Source organism: Zingiber officinale, chromosome 1A (genome assembly GCF_018446385.1).
Source record: "Zingiber officinale cultivar Zhangliang chromosome 1A, Zo_v1.1, whole genome shotgun sequence".
Taxonomy (NCBI): domain Eukaryota; kingdom Viridiplantae; phylum Streptophyta; class Magnoliopsida; order Zingiberales; family Zingiberaceae; genus Zingiber; species Zingiber officinale.
In genome coordinates, this window is record NC_055987.1 from 113484091 (window position 1) to 113504998 (window position 20908).

The 20908-nt window shown below is 35.2% G+C and overlaps 2 protein-coding genes across 4 annotated transcripts; one reads left to right on the top strand and one right to left on the bottom strand.

Annotated features, from left to right (window-relative positions):
- The first annotated feature begins 2792 nt into the window (after window positions 1-2792).
- Window positions 2793-14869, top strand: LOC122028848 (probable isoprenylcysteine alpha-carbonyl methylesterase ICME). Of its 3 annotated transcripts, none has more exons than XM_042587784.1 (12): window positions 2793-3133; window positions 5743-5819; window positions 6017-6086; window positions 6170-6250; window positions 6359-6433; window positions 6520-6621; window positions 8129-8266; window positions 8702-8767; window positions 8884-9027; window positions 9971-10061; window positions 11643-11840; window positions 14364-14869. In XM_042587784.1, exons 1-11 carry the CDS (start codon window positions 2880-2882, stop codon window positions 11817-11819), a joined length of 1275 nt encoding a protein of 424 aa, XP_042443718.1. In that variant the 5' UTR covers window positions 2793-2879; the 3' UTR covers window positions 11820-11840; window positions 14364-14869. The 3 variants fall into 3 exon arrangements, with proteins under 3 accessions (XP_042443718.1, XP_042443712.1, XP_042443726.1); XM_042587778.1 differs by having other exon boundaries at window positions 14359-14867; XM_042587792.1 differs by having other exon boundaries at window positions 2796-3133; window positions 11658-11840; window positions 14359-14864.
- Window positions 14870-15868: 999 nt separating this feature from the next.
- LOC122028863 (ER membrane protein complex subunit 6-like) lies at window positions 15869-19956 on the bottom strand. The gene is made up of 4 exons (XM_042587806.1): window positions 19737-19956; window positions 19146-19341; window positions 16749-16768; window positions 15869-16178 (listed from the first exon to the last, which is right to left on the bottom strand). The coding sequence occupies exons 1-4, from the start codon at window positions 19841-19843 to the stop codon at window positions 16148-16150; spliced, it is 354 nt and encodes a 117-aa protein (XP_042443740.1). The 5' UTR covers window positions 19844-19956; the 3' UTR covers window positions 15869-16147.
- Between the last annotated feature and the right edge of the window lie 952 nt (window positions 19957-20908).

The following is a 20908-nucleotide window of genomic DNA, read 5'->3' on the forward strand; positions in this document are numbered from 1 at the left end:
TAATATGGAAGAGAAAAATCACGAGTGGCTACTAGCCTTAGATAATTGAATAATACATAGGGGAGGGAAGACACCAGACTACTAGCCTAGATTTGACCCTCATATCTCATAGTGCAACACCACCATGCACTAGCTAACTGTCCATCTCGAGGTGTTGATGCAATTCCCCAGAATCAAGATTGATTAGGTTGACTAAGCTTGAGTTGACTCAAGTTTGAGTCTTGATATTTAAGTTTTGATGTTTGACAATGTATGGAGATTGCAGGTGCAATTGTTCATACTCCATATGAATATTGACGGTCAAAGGTTGAGCACAAGAGTCAAGTAAGTCAAGGTTGATCGAATACTTGACTGGGAAGTCCTAACTGGAGGTTAGGCAAGGGTAAGACCAACAAAATGATTAGAAAAAGAAGAAAATTCAAGTGGGTCAATGTTGATCGGACACTTAGTGTAGAAAGTTCTGGTGAATGAAAATAGGCAGTGAGAAAAGTTCTGGTGAGTGGAGTTAGGTAGTTAGAAAACCCTAGTGAGTGAAACTAGTCAGTGAGAAAAGTCTTGGTGAGTGAAGCAAGGTGAAAAACTCTAGTGAGTGAAGCTAGGCAAAGGGAACTCCTGACGAGTGAAGTTAAGTGGTGAAAAGCCCCAGTGAGTGAAGCCAAGTATGTGGAAATCCAGGTGGGTCAAGGTTGACTGAACATTTGATGTTTGGAAGTCCAAGTAGGTCATGGAGGACATGACACTTGACATAAGATGGTAAGTTCAAGTAGGTCAAGGTTGACCAGACACTTGGCATAAGAAGGAAAGTTCAAGTGCGTTAAAGGATTGACTAAACACTTGATGACAAAGTCCCAGTAGATCAAGGTTGACTGGATACTAGGCAATGAGGAGTTCCAACAAGTCACAATTGACCGAATGTTAGATGTATTGAACCCGGACTTGAGTTGAGCAAGTTTGGGTTGGTCAATCGATCAGGTGATCGATTAAGCCAGAGCCCAATCGATCAGTAGATTGATTGGGTAGTGCTTTTTGATGCGAGGAGCTTAATCAATCAGGTGATTGATTGAAAGGAAATTGCGTGAATACAGAAAGCTTCTCAATCGATCAGTTAATCGATTGGGCTACTCCAATCAATCAACCGATCGATTGGAGCTGATTTTCTTGTGATGACGCAAGGCAGTCGGAATCAATTGGTTAATCAATTCCGAGGTCTTCTACAGAGCACAGAAGACATCTGGATTGATCAACTGATCGATTGAGATATGACCGTTGCATAGGTTGCGAACTTTGGACCACTGGGATTGTTTGGACCACTATGATGTGACAATCGATTAGGAGTAAGTCAATTGATTAGGAGCCTTAGATCATTAAGTATAAAGGTAACAGAGATGTTCAAATGCAACATCTCTTCACACGATTATTCTTCAATATTCATCGCTAGTTCTTGAAGGTTCTTGGAGCAAAGTGTTATTACATTTCCAAGCATTAAGAGACGCTTCCAAACAAGAAGAGAGCAAGCTAGGTTTTATTGTTGTAAACCATGTAAGATTTTATTTGTATTAGCTTCTCCTTTTCTTCTTGTTATATGTGAGCTTGTTCGAGGTTTCTCCACCTCCGGATTATTCCGAGAAGGAGTTGTTTTCGTAGTGGAGAATGTGCTCGGGTATGGATCCTTGGATTAGTCATCTTTTCTTGAGGTGGATAACAAGTAAATCCTTATGTTAGTGTTGAAGAGTTCACTTCGAGTATTTCCACTTCAAAAGATCATCATTGACAAAGCGAGCAAGCTATTCAACCACTCTAGCTTCCGGAGTGTACCAACATGAGGGAGACTAGGTTCTCGGGTCATGGTATAGTGGAAAGGTGTTAAGTTATCATCCAAGTATTCATAGTAGATTTATCCACGGGCCAAGTATGTGGTTACCCGTGACCTTGAACCGTAAATGATCCGGCCCCCAGTCAATTACGATTCAAGGCTAAATTAAATCAGAACCGCCTATCCTATCCGAACGAATCGATGATTCAATTCATTTTTTTAAATTAATATAGATTGTTTTTAATTTATTTGTTTTAATTTTAATACAGATAGTATATTTTTATGGATAAATATTTGTTAAAAACTAATGATGTGACATAGATTTGAATATCTTATAGTTCCTATCATATGATTTATCATGTTAGGATGATTTATATTATAATGACATTTATGATTGTTAGTTAAGTATTTAATAACTAATTTATATTTTCTTTTTAGATATGATAATAATAATTTCTAAATTATTAGTTAATTAAGAAAGTTTTATTAATTAATTTATATCTTTTTAATTTTTAAAATATAATAATAATTTTGAGTAGTTTCGAACTATAAATTGTAATCATGATTGAGATTAAGGATTGATCCTTAAAAATCATCAAATCGTTAGTTCTAAATCGTGATAAGATATAATCTATAATTCAATCTTTAACAATGATATATTTATAAAAAAATTTCTCTAAATGAAATGTATAATTATAGAATGTTAAATTTATGGATATTTACTATGAGGACTTTAACTATAGATGAAAAATTATTCGGGCGCATGCGAGTATCGATTTGGATCAACCGGATCCATAAATAATGATCGGACAGTTAAAGCCATAAATAATATTAAAATGAACGTGACCTACGTGTCCTCCATTGGAGGGTCTCTCTGTTCGCTCTTCTTTATTTATATGGAAGAAAGGTAAATATTCTATACGTTAGGGTGTAAAAGGTTAAGAGTTACGATACCTGACGACAAGGAAAAGGAAAAAAGCACGCCCGCATAAACATCGCGCCTGCCTTCTTTTGTTTATCTCTCTCGTTTCAAAACTCGCTTCTCTCTCTCTTCCTGGAATAAGCGATGGGTTCCGATCTCGGGCGTCGCGCCACCGCAGGAAGTGGTGCAGGAACAGACTCGTCGGCCGCAGGTGACTCAGATCTGGAGAGGCCGTTCCTCTGGTGGGGCTCCTCCGGCAGCTTGAGAAGAAGGGGGAGCGGTGATCTATCGTTCAAGCCCCCACCTCGCCGCCAATCCTTCCGGCAGGAAATGGGCCACGCTGCCGCAGAGACGTACCTCATTACTCGTCTTACCATTATCCTCCTTCAATATCTCGGGTACGCCCTTGTTCTTGATCCTCACATTTAGAAAGGTTATGCCTGCGCCGCGCCCTTTGTTTATTATTATTATTATTATTATTATTATTATTATTATTATTATTATTATTGTTTTGGCCATTTGCTATTCTTACTAGTATTTTGGTATCGTGTTTGCTCGACTTTCGTGGTTTCCAGTTAGTACTTCTTTCTTTCGGACTTTCGGTTGCGTCGTGGCTTTTCAGTCTTGATGTTGACTTTTTGACTTGAAATTCTGCGTTTGCGCGTATTGGGTACAGTTGATTTGTTTTAATAACCCTATCGAACAATAGTGCACGTCCACAGGTTCATGAAAGCTGTTTTTCAATGGAGCCATTTATGAAAGAGTTTTTTTTTATTGTCTCAATTCCCCTTTTGAAGGTACCTTTATGTCGAAATACTAAAGATATTCTTTTTAGCTTGAAATTCTCGGATTATAATTGTGCAGTTCCGACTTCTCAAAATCTTGCATTTATTTTTTCTGACTGCAAGCACATCAAGATATGCCCTTTTTTTTGACGTCTCTAATTTATCCGACCGTTTCAAAATTATTTGTTAGAAACTGTGAGATTTCGTGGTTAGAATAATTGAAAAATTAGTTTTGTTGGAGAACAATATGGCTCGAGGAGCAACACAGGTTAGTAGTGCACTATAATGTCATTTATAAAATCACTCTAGTTTGGCGTCAGTTTTTTAGAGTACCCAAACATCCTAGGAAGGTAACCATGGACGGTATCAAAAATGACGTTTTAATTTGACGCTCCAAATTGTGGAACTTGTTGACTGAGACATGATAATCAAAATAGAAATGCCACAGGAAAATTGCCAACTTCTCAAAGAAGCTTCCTTTATATTACCATATGATCAGTTACTACATTGTTCCTTCAGCATATACAATGGGAAGAAAGAGTAGTTCATACTCAAGTGTCAGGAGAACTTTACAAGAAATATATAAATACCGTTCAACCCTGCAAAATATATAGCTCATTTGTTTTCCTCCATTATTTCAGAAGAAAAAGAGGAATTAGCCTGATCCCTTGTCACGAGGAGTCATATGACAGAATAAAAAGAGAGTTAGAGAAATAAAAATAATGGTTCTTGATGATGTAACCTTCAATGGATAAAAATAAAATGATCGAAGCTAAAAATTCATAAAAGACATGAGCAGCAAGTACAGCTATAGGAACTGAAAATATAAGAACATTTTGGTGCTTTATAAAAGATTAAAAGAATTTCTCAAGAATTTTTTTACTCCGGTGAAAGACAAGACAATAACTTTATCTACCTTTACTTTTGGTATCAGGATAGCATTCTTGGTATTTCATGAAGCAAAAACCCATCACATATTTTGGGGTACTATCCTGTCTGTCAAGAGCTGAAATTTGTATATCTATTGGTCCTAGTAAGCTTACTGACCATCAATATGTCATATTTCATTGATCTAATTGAATAATTTCAAGTCCAACCTATTCTCACCAGTCCATGATTTTTTTCTTGCCCACTAGAAACTCTCAGAGTGCAATATTGAAGCTCCCTAGAACTATCAAGGGCCTAAACATCAATGGTACATAACAGTTGGTATTTAATGAATAAATATCTACCTTTTTTTCCCCCAAAGGTCACAGATGGTTAATGAGAAGGTGATGGAAAAATGGAGCTATATAAAACAGTATGACTCACAAGAAAGGTGAAATTGTGAAAATGACAATCCTATGAAATTCAAAATTGTGCAACTGAGAGTCCATGCACCTCAAGTTGTATTGTGATAACCCATCTAAATTCCATTAGTATATCCCCTTTCTTCTCTTTCATGCGTTATATGTTCACTTCCTCTTTTATGTTCTTTCATCTAAAAGCCCAAAAACTATTTCAATTTAGTCTCCTGAAGTAGTATAATCATAAAGATGAGTAAGAGTTCCCTAATTTGAGAACATTTCTTAGTCCTTACATATTGACATTCCACAAGTTAAGAGAGAAAGAAAGTCATGATTGAGATAGTTCATCTAAAGGAACCATCAAAGCTCAAGAGACAATAATTAATATCTTCTAGCACTAAATCTTGGTTCTTTTTCCATGAGATCTCATAGAACACCATCAACCATCAGCTGATAAATCAAAGCTACTTAGGCAGCATTGGTTGCAATTTTGTTGCTAATAATTCATGCCCATGTCACGTGTGGAATGGTACACCTTAAACCATGAGAGATGTGCTCTTGTTTATTGTTAGAGCAAAGACATTTCATGGAGTACTCGTTTCCTTTCAACATTAGCATGAAATTGTTGAAGGAGTTAAACACTCGACCTTTTGTGCTTGAGAAGATATATTCAAATTTTTTTTTCGAAAATCATATTTATTCATGCGAAAAAGAATTGGTTACAACTCCAAGATAATACCTTTAAGAAACTATACATACCATAATCATATTTATTCCTATTAGCTCTCAATTTTGTGTTTGGAGGGTGGCTATGTTGCCTAAAAGGATATACTTATGACAATTTTATTCTTTTTTAGTTACATATTCATTTTGGTTAGGCTTGTTTAGAAGAAGTACAAGTGGAATGCTTATTACTAAGTATTTACTTTCATGCAGAGTTGGTTATCGGTGGATTTCAAGGTTTCTTGCTCTTGGATTTTATGCTGTATTACTTATGCCTGGTTTCATACAAGGTGCTACCTCTTACTAAACTTTGTCCTAGTGCATCTGGTACATGATTTTCTTATTTTGATCACTTTTTTGCTATTGTGTTTGTACTAGAATTTTAATTTTGCTACCAGGGCTTATGGTGTTAACTTACAAATCAATATAATTTATCAAGTTGGCCTTGAGGGAAGCGCCTTAACTAACATTTGTCCTTTTTCTCTAGTTGGTTATTACTATTTCTTCTCTAAACATGTACGTAGAAGTGTAATCTATGGAGAACAACCAAGAAACCGGTAGGCTTACAAAAACTGTGAATTTTCTTTTCTTAATTTTGTTTATTATTGATTCCTCTCTTCTACTCATTTCTTCCAAACAGTTTGGATCTGTATTTGCCTCTTGATACTAGTACACCTAAGCCAGTTGTTGCATTTGTAACGGGTGGGGCTTGGATCATTGGGTGAGTTAAGTTCATCATAAAGAATGACAAAGCTTGAGTTACTTATGATTTAACATCTGTACACTGTTAAATGATTATTAGTTAGCTATTTTTCTTTCTTTTTTCCAGCTATAAAGCATGGGGTGCTCTTCTAGGGAAACGTTTAGCAGAAAGAGATGTCATAGTTGCCTGCATAGATTACAGGTAATGCGGAGACACATACAAATGGAACTTATTATTTTTAATTAGATACACAACTTGATCTTGTTTGGAATTTTTCTCTTTTGCAGAAACTTTCCTCAAGGGACAATAAGTGATATGATAAAAGATGCTTCCCAGGGGATATCATATATATGCAACAATGTTGCTAGCTATGGAGGTGATCCTAACAGGTATAATTATTGATCACTATACATATATGCTTCTAAACAACTTTCACTGCAAATTAAACTAATAAAGACATCTAGATTAACTTTTGGATGTAGTTGCTAATTTTGATTTAATGTGGGCTTGGACATGTATAGCATAGTAGCTATGTTACTAGAACTTGAGTAAAAGTATCCAACAAAAGTATAGTGATTTAGATGTATGAATCTCATTTTCTCATTTTCTACAATTTTTTAGATGTGTTCATGGGGAAGTCTGTATCCCACTCAGTGTGTAAGTATCAGCTTTTGGTGCTTGACATTGTTTTTTTGTTTTGTGTGTGTGTGTTTGGGCGGTGAAATGTGGGATAGAGAGTACTAATGTGGTATAGTAGTGGGGTTTGGAGATTATCTTGTTACACTAAAATCTGTGAAACTATTGGATCTTCTACTTTTTTTTCATCTTCAATTTATGTCTTCGATTTGTGGAATTTCATGCTGAAAGTAATGCTCACTCTCTAAAACCTTATGTCAGGGAAAATAGTTTGATCTCTCTCCTAAATTCTTGGCTAAGTTCGTTAATTTTATTGGATGTCTCCAAAGAGACTGCCTAAGTTCATTAATGAATCAATTTATGGTAGATCAAGGTTCTTCACTAATGTTAGAAAGCCTATGCAGTTTTTATATTGCCTTTTGTATTCCACTACACTGACAGTGTATGAAGTATACTTTTCTCTGTTATGCCTCATTTCTCTCTAATGTTTGATTGATGCTTCTATTTATTCTAATTTGATTTGAGCATTTTGTTTAAGTTTTGTAGTGATTTTAATTATCTTGGCAAATAATGCTTGTGTGTGGTGGTTGATGATGTCGTACCAGTAAAAATAATTTTCTATATCAATTAACCAATATAGGAATGTGCTTGGATATGATTGACCATCAAATAAGTTTCTTCCAATCTAAAATGTGTTATTGGAACTTCTAATTGATCTCTAATTTGGTGGTGTTATGCTTATTAGGGTATACATAAAAGGAGCTTGAGCCTTCTCCAATCATAGGATGATGTGATTGTTAAAGGTGGTGCACTTAGGATTTGATAATATTGTTGACGGGTTAGATATTCATTGAATCATATATTTGTATGGAAATATTTTCTTTTATTAGCTTCTCAACACATTCCTTGAGACTTGAGTCTATTCTTGTTTATTCAAGGAGTAGAAGCCCATCCCCTATATAAGAACATTTAGTTCTAAGATCCTCATTCTTTCCTTGGCATACTGGTACTCAAGTCCAAATCTGAGTAACATAATTACTCATATTCAATGGCAGCTGATGTATTCATTGTCATAGTGTCAATCTAAGCAGATTGACTAGTAAAGGTACCTAATAAAGTAATAGATGGAACTATGGCACAACAAAGTTTATGTAATGGCAAAAGAAAAATTGTGTAATGGCCATAGTTTTGTGCATGCTGGGTAATATCAGCATTCCAAATGTCTCACATATGTTACCTTATAAATTATTTAATATGCAGGATCCATCTAATGGGCCAATCAGCTGGTGCACATATAGCTGCATGTGTGCTTCTGGATCAGGCAGTGAAACAATCGAAAGGAGAAAAGACAACTTGGAGTCTATCCCAAATAAAGACCTACTTTGGTTTGTCTGGGGGGTAATACTTGAGTTCTTCTAAGTTCCATTGGTGTCTTATGTCATGTTATTCTTAGTTTGATTAATTCAGTTTACTGTTCCAAATCAGAGCTATTTTTTTACTGTTGCATTATGATTGTATAGAGCATGTCCTATTTAGTATTTGGTCCCCTCGGATGGGTCTAGTGGCTAGCGCATGAGGTGTTGCTATCATGAGGTCCGGGGTTCGAATCTCGGCAAAGCCGAGATAAATGCCTCCCTTATGTGCTAGTCACTATTCCAAAGGCTAGTAGTCGCCCGTGATTTACCTCCTCCGTGTTGGCCCTGGACGGGTTGGCGGGGGCGCTGGGGGCGAGCGCATTCGCCTTTTGCCACCATGTCCTGTTTAGTATTTACTTTTTCTTGTACTCAGTTTATAACAAAATAGAAATTCTTAGATGTTCTTGAATTTCAACAGATACAACTTGCTCAAGTTGGTCGATCACTTCCATAATCGTGGCCTGTATCGCAGAATCTTTCTCAGGTAATGCTTCTGTCATTTGCATGGTTGGCACTGCTGTGTTATTTTACTCTATTTTCTATTTTCTACTTAATAGCACTCTCGTATATCAATGCCACAACTTTGAAATCCTATGACAGCATAATGGAAGGGGAAGAATCGTTGCGGCTATTTTCTCCAGAGTTAACTGCACGGGACAAGAGTGTTGAGCCGGCTATTTCTTATCTCCCGCAGATTATTCTTTTCCATGGAACAGGCGACTATTCGATACCTTCTATTGCAAGGTTAGTCATGACAAACTTATAGGGGATTTTAAAACATTACAATGAAAAATATACTCTTTATTGAACAACAGTTTCTGAAATTTCTTAAGAACTTGAAAATATGAAAGTTATGTAAAATAATTAGGACTTGCTTTAGCATGTTTGTATCGTATATACCTTATTTCCTACCATCATACTTGTTTAAATTTTATGCTTATGAAGTTATTTGTTCAGGTTTCTATATGTTCATTCTTGACAATCAAATTAGTATTCAAACATAGTGCATTGTTGATCTCAGCAATTTTCTATATTTGTCTGCATACTGTCATTATAAGAATAGATGAATGAAACTCAAATTTTCAAACTCAGAAATTGAATTCTGTTCCATTAATCTAAATTCAACAGTTATACTCTATTAAAAAACATATTTGTTGGAAGTTGAAATAACTTGCTCTTAGAAGCTAGAACTTATTCATATCGCCATGCCTTATTTTATTTATCACTTCTGATCTCTGAGACAAATTTGGTATGTGCATTTTGCTTTAATCTAATTCCTTGGACTTGAAAACTCCATATAATGACTCTGGCAATAGTTATAATTAACCTTAAATTCAGATCTGTCACTAGAACAGCATCACCATTTAATCTTGAGATTTTAAGCGCCATGTTCAGATGACTATTTTCCGTTAGCTTTACCAATTGCAGTAATCAGTTGAAACAAATTGGCTATAATATGAAGGTTAATTATGAAATCATTACTATAGGATGCAGTGACATTTTGTTAACTATATTATATATAAAAAGATAAAGATGATTAGCTGTTTTTCCTACCTTTCTTTTACCTGTTTGCTAAAATATTTGTTTTTGCCTCTTTTGTTCTTCTCACTGTTTTATATTAATACTCCAATTATTTGATTCAAATTTTTGGTTTGGCCTTTTGTGGGCAACCTACCTAATTTTGCAGTGAAGACTTCGCTAATGCTCTTAAGAGTGCTGGAGCTCAAGCTAGATTAGTCTTGTATGAAGGCAAGACGCACACTGATTTGTTTTTGCAGGTAATTTGAGCATTTGAACAATTGACTTATTTTATCATTTTCCCCCAGTTTAAGCTGATATCCTTTGTTTATTTTCTTGTGTTCTTTTATTTACTGAAGAATCAAAAGATATCTTTATGGCATATAATCCATCATGGTGCTAAAAACTGGTATATATATGGCACACTAACTGGCTTAAACCAGTTTAATTGGCCACCAAAATAATAGGTTTCCAAATGAAACTAATTTGCGCCTTGTTTTTAGTTTTTAGTTTTTACTTTTAACCATTTGTCGTTATTCCTCCTTTCTTGATCCATCCATCTATTTTTAACTCTCTCAATCTTTTGTCTCTTTTATATGCCTTCTTTGCACTATTCAGCTAGGGAAAAACAAAGAGGAGACAGAAAGGAGAGGAGAGGGGTTCTTTTGTTTTGTCTACTTGAAAAGAGACGAAAAGAGGGATGAGAGAAAATAACAATAGGCCCTTTAGTTTTGTTGTTCCTAAGACATGCTGAGCTAAACCAGTCTTTTTACCACTTTCCAATGCTTCCATCCTCTTCTGTCCAATTTTGGATAGAATCAGAAGTTGGAAAAGGAGCTCTGAATTGCTCCATTCTTTCCCCTTACTTTTTCTTCATCAACTGAAGTGGACAAGGCAACTTTGTTGCCTTCCCATTCATTGCCGTCATTTGGCTCCTTTCCCCTCAAGTAGACAAATTCACAGTGCTTCCCACTTTGATTTTGTTATTCGTAAGATATGCTGGGCTAAACCAGTTTTTTAACCGCTTTTTAAGGCCTCCATCATTTCCCTCCATTTTTGGACAGAACCAAAAGTGAGAAAGGAGCTGCAAATTGCTGATTTTTTGTGTTGAAAAGCTGCCAAAATCTTCTCATCTCTGGTAAAAATAGGCACACAACTGATTTTTCTTGTTGGATAAGAAAAGCACATTAAAAACCCACAAATCCAGAGTTAAGTTGAATAATCACAACAGGCAGAGCCAACTTGATTCTTTGCTTTAGCATGTTGGAGTAAGATACATTATGAGCTTGGCTTAATTTAAAATTGTTCAAAATATTACATTTAACATAATTGTAGCATGAACTAATTTATATTTAAAAAATTGCTTGCCTTGAACTTGATTCCAATATAGAGTTTAGAGTGAATACTAAATAGTGGCCTGACACTGATGTATGAACTGCTGTGTGTTAACATGTATTTGAGATCATTTGGAGAGAAAGGAGAAATATTTTTGCTGATTCACCTCTTGTATTCTTTGTCTTCATCTGTATGTTCCCTTATTTTAAATTGGCAGGCCAAATAACCTAGAAACAGAATAAATGAGTGAAAGAGTAACTGACTGGGTGAAGAAGAATGTAAAGGGTAATATGGGTTCTGTATCAGGTGAGAAGCAAGTGCGCGCGAGCATAGGGTGACATTCTAGAAGGTCATTGTAGATGTTAGTCGCACCATATATTGCTCTCTTAATGCACACCTACTTTCTTGCTGCAACGGCAGAACAGATCTTTTATGCTGTGTCCATCTCCTCCTCTTCAAATAGTTGTGTTTCTTTTAAAAACTTTCTTGATTTACTCTGACAACAGATCATCTGCAAACAGGATCCCCTAAGAGGTGGTAGAGATGAACTTCTTGAAGATATTATTTCGGTAATTCATGCTGGTGATGCAGTTGCATTAGCAAAACATGCAACAGCCCCTCAAGCAAGACGGTTAGTTCCTGAGTGGCAACTGAAACTGGCTCATGAAATAAGTCCCTTCTGAGAATACAGACAGAATATCTAGGTAATGACAATCTATAGTACACTTATGCTATTTAATGGTTATCTGAATATTTTCCCACCATACTTCCATCATTTATAAATTATTTATGTAATGCACTCAAATCGTGGGTACTTTCCTCCTGCACTTATCATTTTAAGTTTTGATTATTTGAGTCATGGCTAATATCTTAAATCATTCATGAACTATACCCAATGTTGCAATTAGGTAAATGCGCTTTTTTAAAAATTGAAATCACAATCATCAAGTCATCAACTTGGGTCAAATTAATTTGACAAGGCTGGAAAGATGAAGAGGATCCCAAGTTAATATCATTTAGTTAATGTTTTGTGGTCTAGATTTCATCCCCCCTTTCTCTTTTCCCTCTCCTTTCTTCTAATATTGTTCTTCATGTGGGCCCTTTTGTTAGTATAGGAGATATTGTACTTTTACGACGTATGAAATTTAATTTATTTTTTTCTTTTACTATTTCTAGTGTAGTTAGCCTATTTTACTTAGAGCATCCACATCAACTACCTTATATAAAGATTTTACCTTAAATTTTGGATAGGGTAACTAAAAAATTTGTGCATCAGCTACCCTATCCATTTTCTAAATTTAGAGTTGATGAATAGTGATTCTCTAAATTTAGAGAATAAAACCTCTACTCTACAAATAAAATAATATTTCTTTTCAATCTCTCTCCTTCCATTCATTCCGTAAATATAATAATAAAAAAAATAGAAGAAAGAGAAGAAAATAATAAAAAATTAAGGATGATGGAAATTTTTAGGGTAGTCGATGTAGTGTGTAGTAAAAAATGATTGTCTAAATTTTATAAAGTGAGTTATTTACTCTAAATTTTAAATATAGTGATAGGGAAACTAATGTGGATGCTCTTACAACTTAATGAGATTAAGTTATTTATAAGTGTAAAAAAGAGGCTTTCCTATTGTTATTTGTTGTCAAGCAATAAGTTTCTGATATCTATTTTCTTCCTCACAAAATCAGGAGACTCTTACCTGAGGCACACAAAATTTATCTTTTCTTGCATTGAACCAACCTCTTCCCTGATGTTGGATTCACTCACCATCCCTGAGGTTAGGATATTAGCAGATCCTCACTATTAGTCTTCTGCCCTTGATCTCACGCTCTCAGTTGTGAGATGACAGATCTTAGCTTTCCCTCATGCTTTCTCCATAATAATCCGCTTAAAAATTAATTTTGCATCATAGACAATTATAAACTAGGAGAAGAGAAGCAACTAGTGCTCCAGATGTAACAACAATCAAGCCTTTAATGGAATCAACTATATGGATCCTCCATACATTACATTTGCCTATCCTTTACGTTAACTGTGAACCTAACTCAAACTCTCCTCTGTATCTGGGCTTGAGACCACTAAGATTATTCTTTAAGTCATTAGAAGAGGTCTCCGTGTCACTGCTATATAGATTCAAGTCTATTACACAAGTTTCTATTCTCATATCTTCTTTCTCATGCAAGACTGCTGATTCAGATGCAACTGTATGTGCCATCGTCAATTGAGGTACACATTTTTTGTACTTTGTCATCTTCCCTCCTTGCCAATGCTTCCCCCACACTGCCGCCACACCAATAAAGATTCTGGGCACTCAGCTTTTAGATGACCTTGTTTGGGCTGGCAGCAATGATGAGGTATCTTCTGTAGTCACGGTCTATTGACATGGTAGCGCTTCTCCATAGAATGCCATGGTGTTGGATCTGTAAGAACAAGCAGCACAGTTGTATTGGGGTGTTGGTGAAGGTGTTTAGGCAAGCAAATAAGTAGTGTTTAGGCCAGCAAAACGATGGAATCTGCTGCACCTTTGATGCAGCATTTGATGGAATTTACGTGTTATTGCTGGCAAGAATGGCTACCCAAAGGTTAGAAAGAGAATAAGAGGCAAGACTAGAGAATCTGAGAGGGGGAATAGAAGAGGAGAGATAATTGATCAGATTTTTTTTTCCAAATTAATTCTTTTGCTTAAAAGTGTTGATTGGGCATCCCAATTAGTTTTTCATATCCCTCAGTCAAATTAATTTGATGGAGCAACCTAAATGAAATGCTTAGTTAAGTTATCTGCAATTGAAATAAAAAAAAGTAAATCATGAAACTAATTTCAGCATGGTTTAACTCATATTTTGAGGCACTAAATTATGTCTGTGAAGTTGGACAAAAACCAGAATGTCTTCTTATTTATATTAACTGAAGGCTGAACATTCATTTTTAGCCCGAACAGGATTACATTTGGCTGCTGTATACTCCCATCTGTGAGATAATATCACCTTTTTACTTGGTCTCGGGTACAAGTATCCAATATGGATGCAGATTCAAGTGTCTGATATAGTTATTTTTAAAAAAAATTAGACGTGATCAATATAAATATCAAGTGTGTACTTAGAGTGTCATTGTCTATCATTCCTGAAACTTTTCCAATGATGTTTAGATTGGGCTATGCAGTCTATTGTCTTCCCTTGAAGCTGCTATCAATTATATAAATCCTCATTGGTAATTATGCAGGATAGGTTTGTCTGGTGTTATGTGAAATCAAGGAAGTACCAGAATTTCCGGTGTTATGTGAAATCAAATAAGTACCACAATTTTTCTCTTCCAGCACCAGAAGAATCTTAACCCTGTAATTTGTGGAACCCTTCAAGTGTTGGAATTGAAATCAAGCGATAGCCAAAGCATACCAGTGGCATACCAAAGAAATGAAGTGACTGCTCGATGGCATAAAATGATTGACATCCTGTTAAATAGTGCAGCTGATGCCAAGAATTTATATTTGAAGTAGTTCACACATCTGACAATTTGGTGTTACATTGGCTTTTTTAGTCACAATTTGAACCTTCGACAGATATAATTTGTGTTGATTCAATTGAATCAAGTTATGTGTTTTTAGATTTTTTATATATCTTACAATTAGTAAAGGATCCATATAACCGATCCTATTAGATGGGATAATGTTTAGTTGTTATTATTATTGTATATATTACAATTAGCAATATCTAATCGCAAAGTCGTTATTCTTTTTAGTTGACAAAAGCCTTCTCTCAGGTTTCAGTTTTGCATTGTTACCATTTCATCCTGCATTTGTCTTTGAAAATCGGCTACAGCTGTTTCAATATTTCACCCAAACAGTTCTAATAGCCGACGAGATTTGCTCCTTTCGTCAAATTTGCTTGGTTGCACAAGGAACTAATTCTCTAATTCTCAAGTATAATCTAAAGAAAACTAAAATTGATGACTGGCACTTGGGGTTGTTTGAAACTTCAAGCCTCTACCAGTTAGCATTAATCCAATTGAGGAACGTCAGAACTTTGCTCTGACAGTGATAATTGCAACCGTTCTATCGCATTGTCTGGAATGATACTTGATGATCCAGATGAGCGTGCGTTTTCTTGGTGGTTTGTCTTCTTTAGGTTGGTGTTGCAATGAAGTCTTCTTTAGGTGGGTTGTTTGATAAATTCATTTAGCGCCAAAGATTTGGAAGCTCAAGGTAGGTTTACAGGTTGCCTTGGCCATTGGTTCCAGAGATTTTATCTGCAGATGAGCTTACAGAGATTTTACTTGTTGGTCTGGTAGGTTGTCATTGGATCTAATTCGTGCACAGACATTCTTCCTTCGTTGGTTGTGGTCATGACTTAATAAGAGCAATGACAATGGTAATGTGTCACGACACAAACAAAGGGTATGAGTATAGTTGTTGCAAGTTGTGGTTGTACAAAGACGGTGAGGATGACTCTTCTCGGCTAGTGCTGCTCCTAATGATTTGTTTGCGTAGTTTAATGTTGACTTTAGGTTCAGCATTATATAAAAGGAATGTGCTGGATAAGCTCTACCATGTAGGAGGTATTGAGCAGAAACCTACAATTTGAGAAACAACTAGAAACAGAATCATTTAGTCAGGAATGCCTTACCAGTAAATGTCTTCCAAGAACTGCATTCCAGATATCCTTCCTGTTTCACTAATTTATCCATCTCCCTAGTCCTACGTTTCCTCCCAATTAAACATGATCTTGAGCAGAGATGAAAAACAAAAGCAATAAATTGAGCAGGAGCAATTATCAGCAAACGAAAATCGAAGCCCTGAGATCCTTGAGTTGAGCATAGGTAAACAAATAGTTGAAATTGAGCCGTCAATTGAAGTACCAAAATAAGTAACACATGAACATCGAAGATGATGGTCTCCACTGCGTCAAAGTAGCTTTGGCAACAAGAGAGCCGAACAAGGTCGACACTGCTCCGTGACTGTAGATGAAGATAATTATGAAGCTCTAAGTCATCATCTTGCGTTACGTGCCCTTCTTCAGAATATGTGAACAATGTCATATGCGAATCTGAATATGTCAAGGATTTACATGGGAAAGCATATGCATCACACGAACCCTTACGATTTTAGCTTGTGGTTGACGGAAGACACAAAGTAATACAAATCATTGATAAATCCAAAGAACTTGCTATATACGCATCAGTAAACATCTACGACTTAAGAAGACTATAATGATAAGGTCAAACTAGAGTCCTCATATTTGTTTAGTCAAATATCAAAACAATCACTAGTTTAGCAAAGGTTGCACAAGCAAAATACTAGATCAGTAAGGTTCTTACTTCTCACACTACTTTCAATATTACAAAAGCAATTCTAAACCTTTACCATTGTTCTCCAACTTGGTTGCTAACAGAAAGCCAATGAGTGCGATGTATATCTCAGGTAAGGTATCTCATGACAGCCTTTACCAAGATCAACTAGAATGGAGTTTAAATAAATGACATACTAAAATAAATGCATACATTCCAAGGTCAAAAAAGAACAAGTAGAAAAGAAAACTAACAGTATTGCTAGAATTATGCAAATAGTTTGAATTGCTAAACTGAAAGGTCAGAAAAAAACAATAAAACAAGGATACGCCCAGGAGAGCACGAACGACTGCAACAAAAGCAAAATGATAAGAAGGTTAATCAGCTACCATATGAGCAAAAAAGACAGATAGGCATTTATGAAGCACATTCACTGATGAAAGTGATTTCGCAAAACAGCTATGACAATTATATTGTAAATGCAAACAAAAAATCCTGTCTTAAAGAAAAATTATTTCAACAATAAAAGAACAATTTTCTGACTTTCAAAATGTAGCCATACCTACAATATACAAACAACAAATCTTTCGCCTCCATTTAGTAGTGACATAGTTTTAATCTAATCATATGTATATTAATTAGTTTAACAGTTGTATCCATTTTTATACATCAAGATTAACATGAAGTAAAATATAAGGAAAAGATCAAAAGGGCCCCCTTATTCTTGGAATCATCGAGATGACGCCCCACTTTGATTTTTTATCAAAAGAGTGCCCCAGCCCTGATGTACAATTACCCAACTACCCTTCACTATACTATTTCCATTATTATCTCTTGCCTATATTTTCCGCCTAAATCTTGAATCGGGTTTCATAGTTGCTACAATTGAGTTGTCACACAGTTATAGTAGCTATAAAATCGTAACTGCTACAACATGAATGTTAGGTAAGCTTTGAAAGACAATAACTTTTGACTTAGATTGAACCATGAGATGCAATATATCAAATCGAAACTCGTTAAGAAATCTACATTTGTTACTGAGTGTAACCCGTAACGGCCCAGTCTTAGGCCCAAAAAAATGTCATTTAAAACCTTTTTCGAAAGCTCCGAAAAATTTTAGTCCTCTTTATTAAGGTTATTTTCCATGTTGTAGCAGCTACAAAACCACTAGTAGCTGCGACAATTGTTATAGCAGTTATAAAACCGCTAACTACTACAACTACAAGCTACAATTATTATAGTTGTAGGAGCTACGAAGCTATAGTTGCATGTGTAGTAACTACGGTTTCGTAACTGCTACAACGCGCCCGACTGATTTAGGATTTAAGTGGAAGATATAGGTGGAATAATAATGAGAACACTACTGAAGCATAGTTGTCATTTTAAGTGGAGTGGGGCGCCCTTTTGATAAAAAAAATCAAAGAGGGCCTTTGATGATTTGGAAAAAAAATTGACCGCCTTCTTGATTTTTGCCCTAAAATATACATGATAGTCACTATAGTCACTTTAGCAAATTTTAATAGCCATTTTATCCTTTTGGCACAATTTTGGAAAAAGTAAAATTGATTTGAATTATGTAAGACACACTTTTCTAAATCAACTGCATGAATATTCAACCTCTCAAAGAAGCATTTATGGATTAATTTTCTGTTGGTGGGCTTTTTATGAAGCCATAAAAGTCACCAAACGAAATCTTGAGTTTTGCAGTTAATACTAATTACTTATCCAACTTTTCCATACACTAAATAAGTTGCAAGCAAATTTAGGGAAATTTTTGTTATCTGTTGACATTGACTTTTGCTATTTATGGAGATGAGAAAAGCTTTTCTAGCTCTCTTTCTTTCTGTTCACTGATCCAATCAATTCATTTCCCATGTACATGAAATCATAAATACATGAGAAACTTGTGAAACAATTGCTTTGGATGAATCTACAACTTTGCAGAAGATAACACGAAAAGAATTACACTACTAAAAAGATAAATTTTGGCAGCAATTCTTCATGATCAAATACTATTGGGAAGAAAACCAACCAAAATATGAACCTAAAAGTCATGGGGTGAGAAAACCAAACCAAGCATCATTCAAAGAAGACTCCTGAAAATACATTAGACATAATCTATCCCACATCTTAAACTGCAATTACGTCCTAATGTCTTATACATCTTAAGAAGCAACTAATAGAATAGAGTTGTATCTCATATTAAAAGCAACAGGTAGAGTGCATTTCATTCATACTTTAAAACAATCAGTAGGATGCCTGCTTCCTGATTGTGCAGCTTTCAACAAACTTGTGTTCTCCAAAACATCACTAATGGAAATAAAGGATGCATTCAATGATCAAATTTCTTAGTAATAGATAACTTTCTGGCATCTAAACCTTATGTACATAAAATAGTGAATTTGGCAATAATTTTCAAAGGAAGAGTTAGGAGATAGCTGAAAAGGTAGATAGTGCCATGGTATCAGTAACATAACCTTATGAGGAATGAAGCATTTATGCCAGAATTTCTATTATCAGACTAAACTAACTTTTGTGTGTCAAGTGTATAGAATAAGAATCAGGCTCGCCCGCTGGGCAATTCAAGCTCCCTTAACTAAATAGATGCAAATGTTCAAAAAAATACTTCACACACTCCAACAAAAATTCAGTGCAGAACCATAGGAAGAAGCAGAAAGAAACATAATGGTGCATTCTACCACTAAAAATTCATTTTATAAGCATACCATGAGTCCACCAAAAACTCCATCAATTAGTATCCGGTTCCAAGAATCAAAGTATTTGTTGACGGAAAATTTTGCTTTAGCTGCAAGACCCAAAGAAGCAACTGCCATGACCAAGAAATAAAAGACAAACCCCGTCAAGCCAGTAAATCCCCATATTCCAGCAACCACACCACCAATGATAGACAGGAAGGTACGGCTGCAAAATAAATAAAAGCATCAAACGTCTGATTATGTTCAACAAACTTGTCATGAAAACAAACTGCATATAAACTCGACAATAGATTTATCAGCATCTCTCTGGTGCACAGCTTAGTTGAAAAAGAACTCCCATTACAGAAGGAAGTAGATTTTCGTCCCTCATTAAGTTTTACTAATTTTCACACTATTTTTCAGGTTATACAGAATAGCAGGGAACTATCAACGCAAGCATATAAAAAAGCAGTGCCTCTAAGAACTTGTTGTGAAGAAAGAAAAAGGAAAACGGTCTTCTATCACAAATATGCAAAATCATCGGCATAAAAAAAAAAAAATCCAACTTTTACGCTCTTGGCAGATGTTGACCGCAAGCATAAAGTAGTTTGAGGAGATCACCTGTAATAGACTGACTTGATATTGCTCTGGAGATTCTCGGCGTTCAAGATGGGCAAATCATCTTCGGATTCCTTGGCGGAGGTTCTGAGATCTCCTTCCCCAGCCATGGCAACTTTTGGCTTACTCGCGAGTGACAACCCTACAATCAGAAAACAAGTTTCGTCGACCTGATCTGATCAGCACCGCGTTGGAATCTGGAAGAAGTACTTTCCCCTCGCCAACGTCGTTCAAATAGCCCAATCTGCGTCTGATTGAGATGGAACCATGGCCTCTCAACCAGGCAGCAGGCCTCCCTAGCACCCCAGTACGGCCCATTTAGGTGCTACCTCAATCTTCCAGGCCGGCCATGTGCGTGCTCGACACGAAGTCAGCAATGGGGCTTTATTTGATCCGTAATTTATTTATTTATTTTATTTTGTATTTTTAAAACAAAAAAATTAAACGTGACAATGACGATGTAACAAAATTAAGTAGGACAGAAATCTAAAGAGGTTTTTTTTAATCATCACATGAGAGGTTTTTTTGTTTGTTTTTTTAATCAAAACCTTATAAAATTACATACAGTATCCAGTATTAATATCTCCTATCATAATTTGTAACTAATACAATATTATTGATGAGAATAAATCCAAATTGCAACTGTTATGATTTATTAGATGAACAAATTAAATTTATATTGTAACAATTGTGAAATTAACACTTACAACGTAAATATTTTTAAATAGATTAAATCAGTGTTTTCTGTAGCGGTTATGTACAACACAACCTTATCCTTTTGATATAACTGACCTACCGGTTCAAGGTTTACTGAAAGGCAATTGTATTATTTTATAGTCTAGGGATGTAATCAAGTCGAACTTTTGGATGTTTGAGTTTGATTCGTTTATAATCGAGCCGAACTCGAGTTTTATTTAACAAATATATTCATGGCTCACGAGCTTATTCGAGCTTTTATCGAGCCTAACGAGCTTAATAAATATAAATTATAAATTTAAATATTCATTAAAAATTAAATTATATATTTTAAAAAAATATAATATTCTTGTTAAAATTTATAATTTTATTCTAATAAATAAATTTAATATATTTATCTATATTTTTCATAAGTAGAGTGTAAAATCTATAAATTCAATATCAAAATTATTATTTTTTTATTTAAAAGTTGATTTATG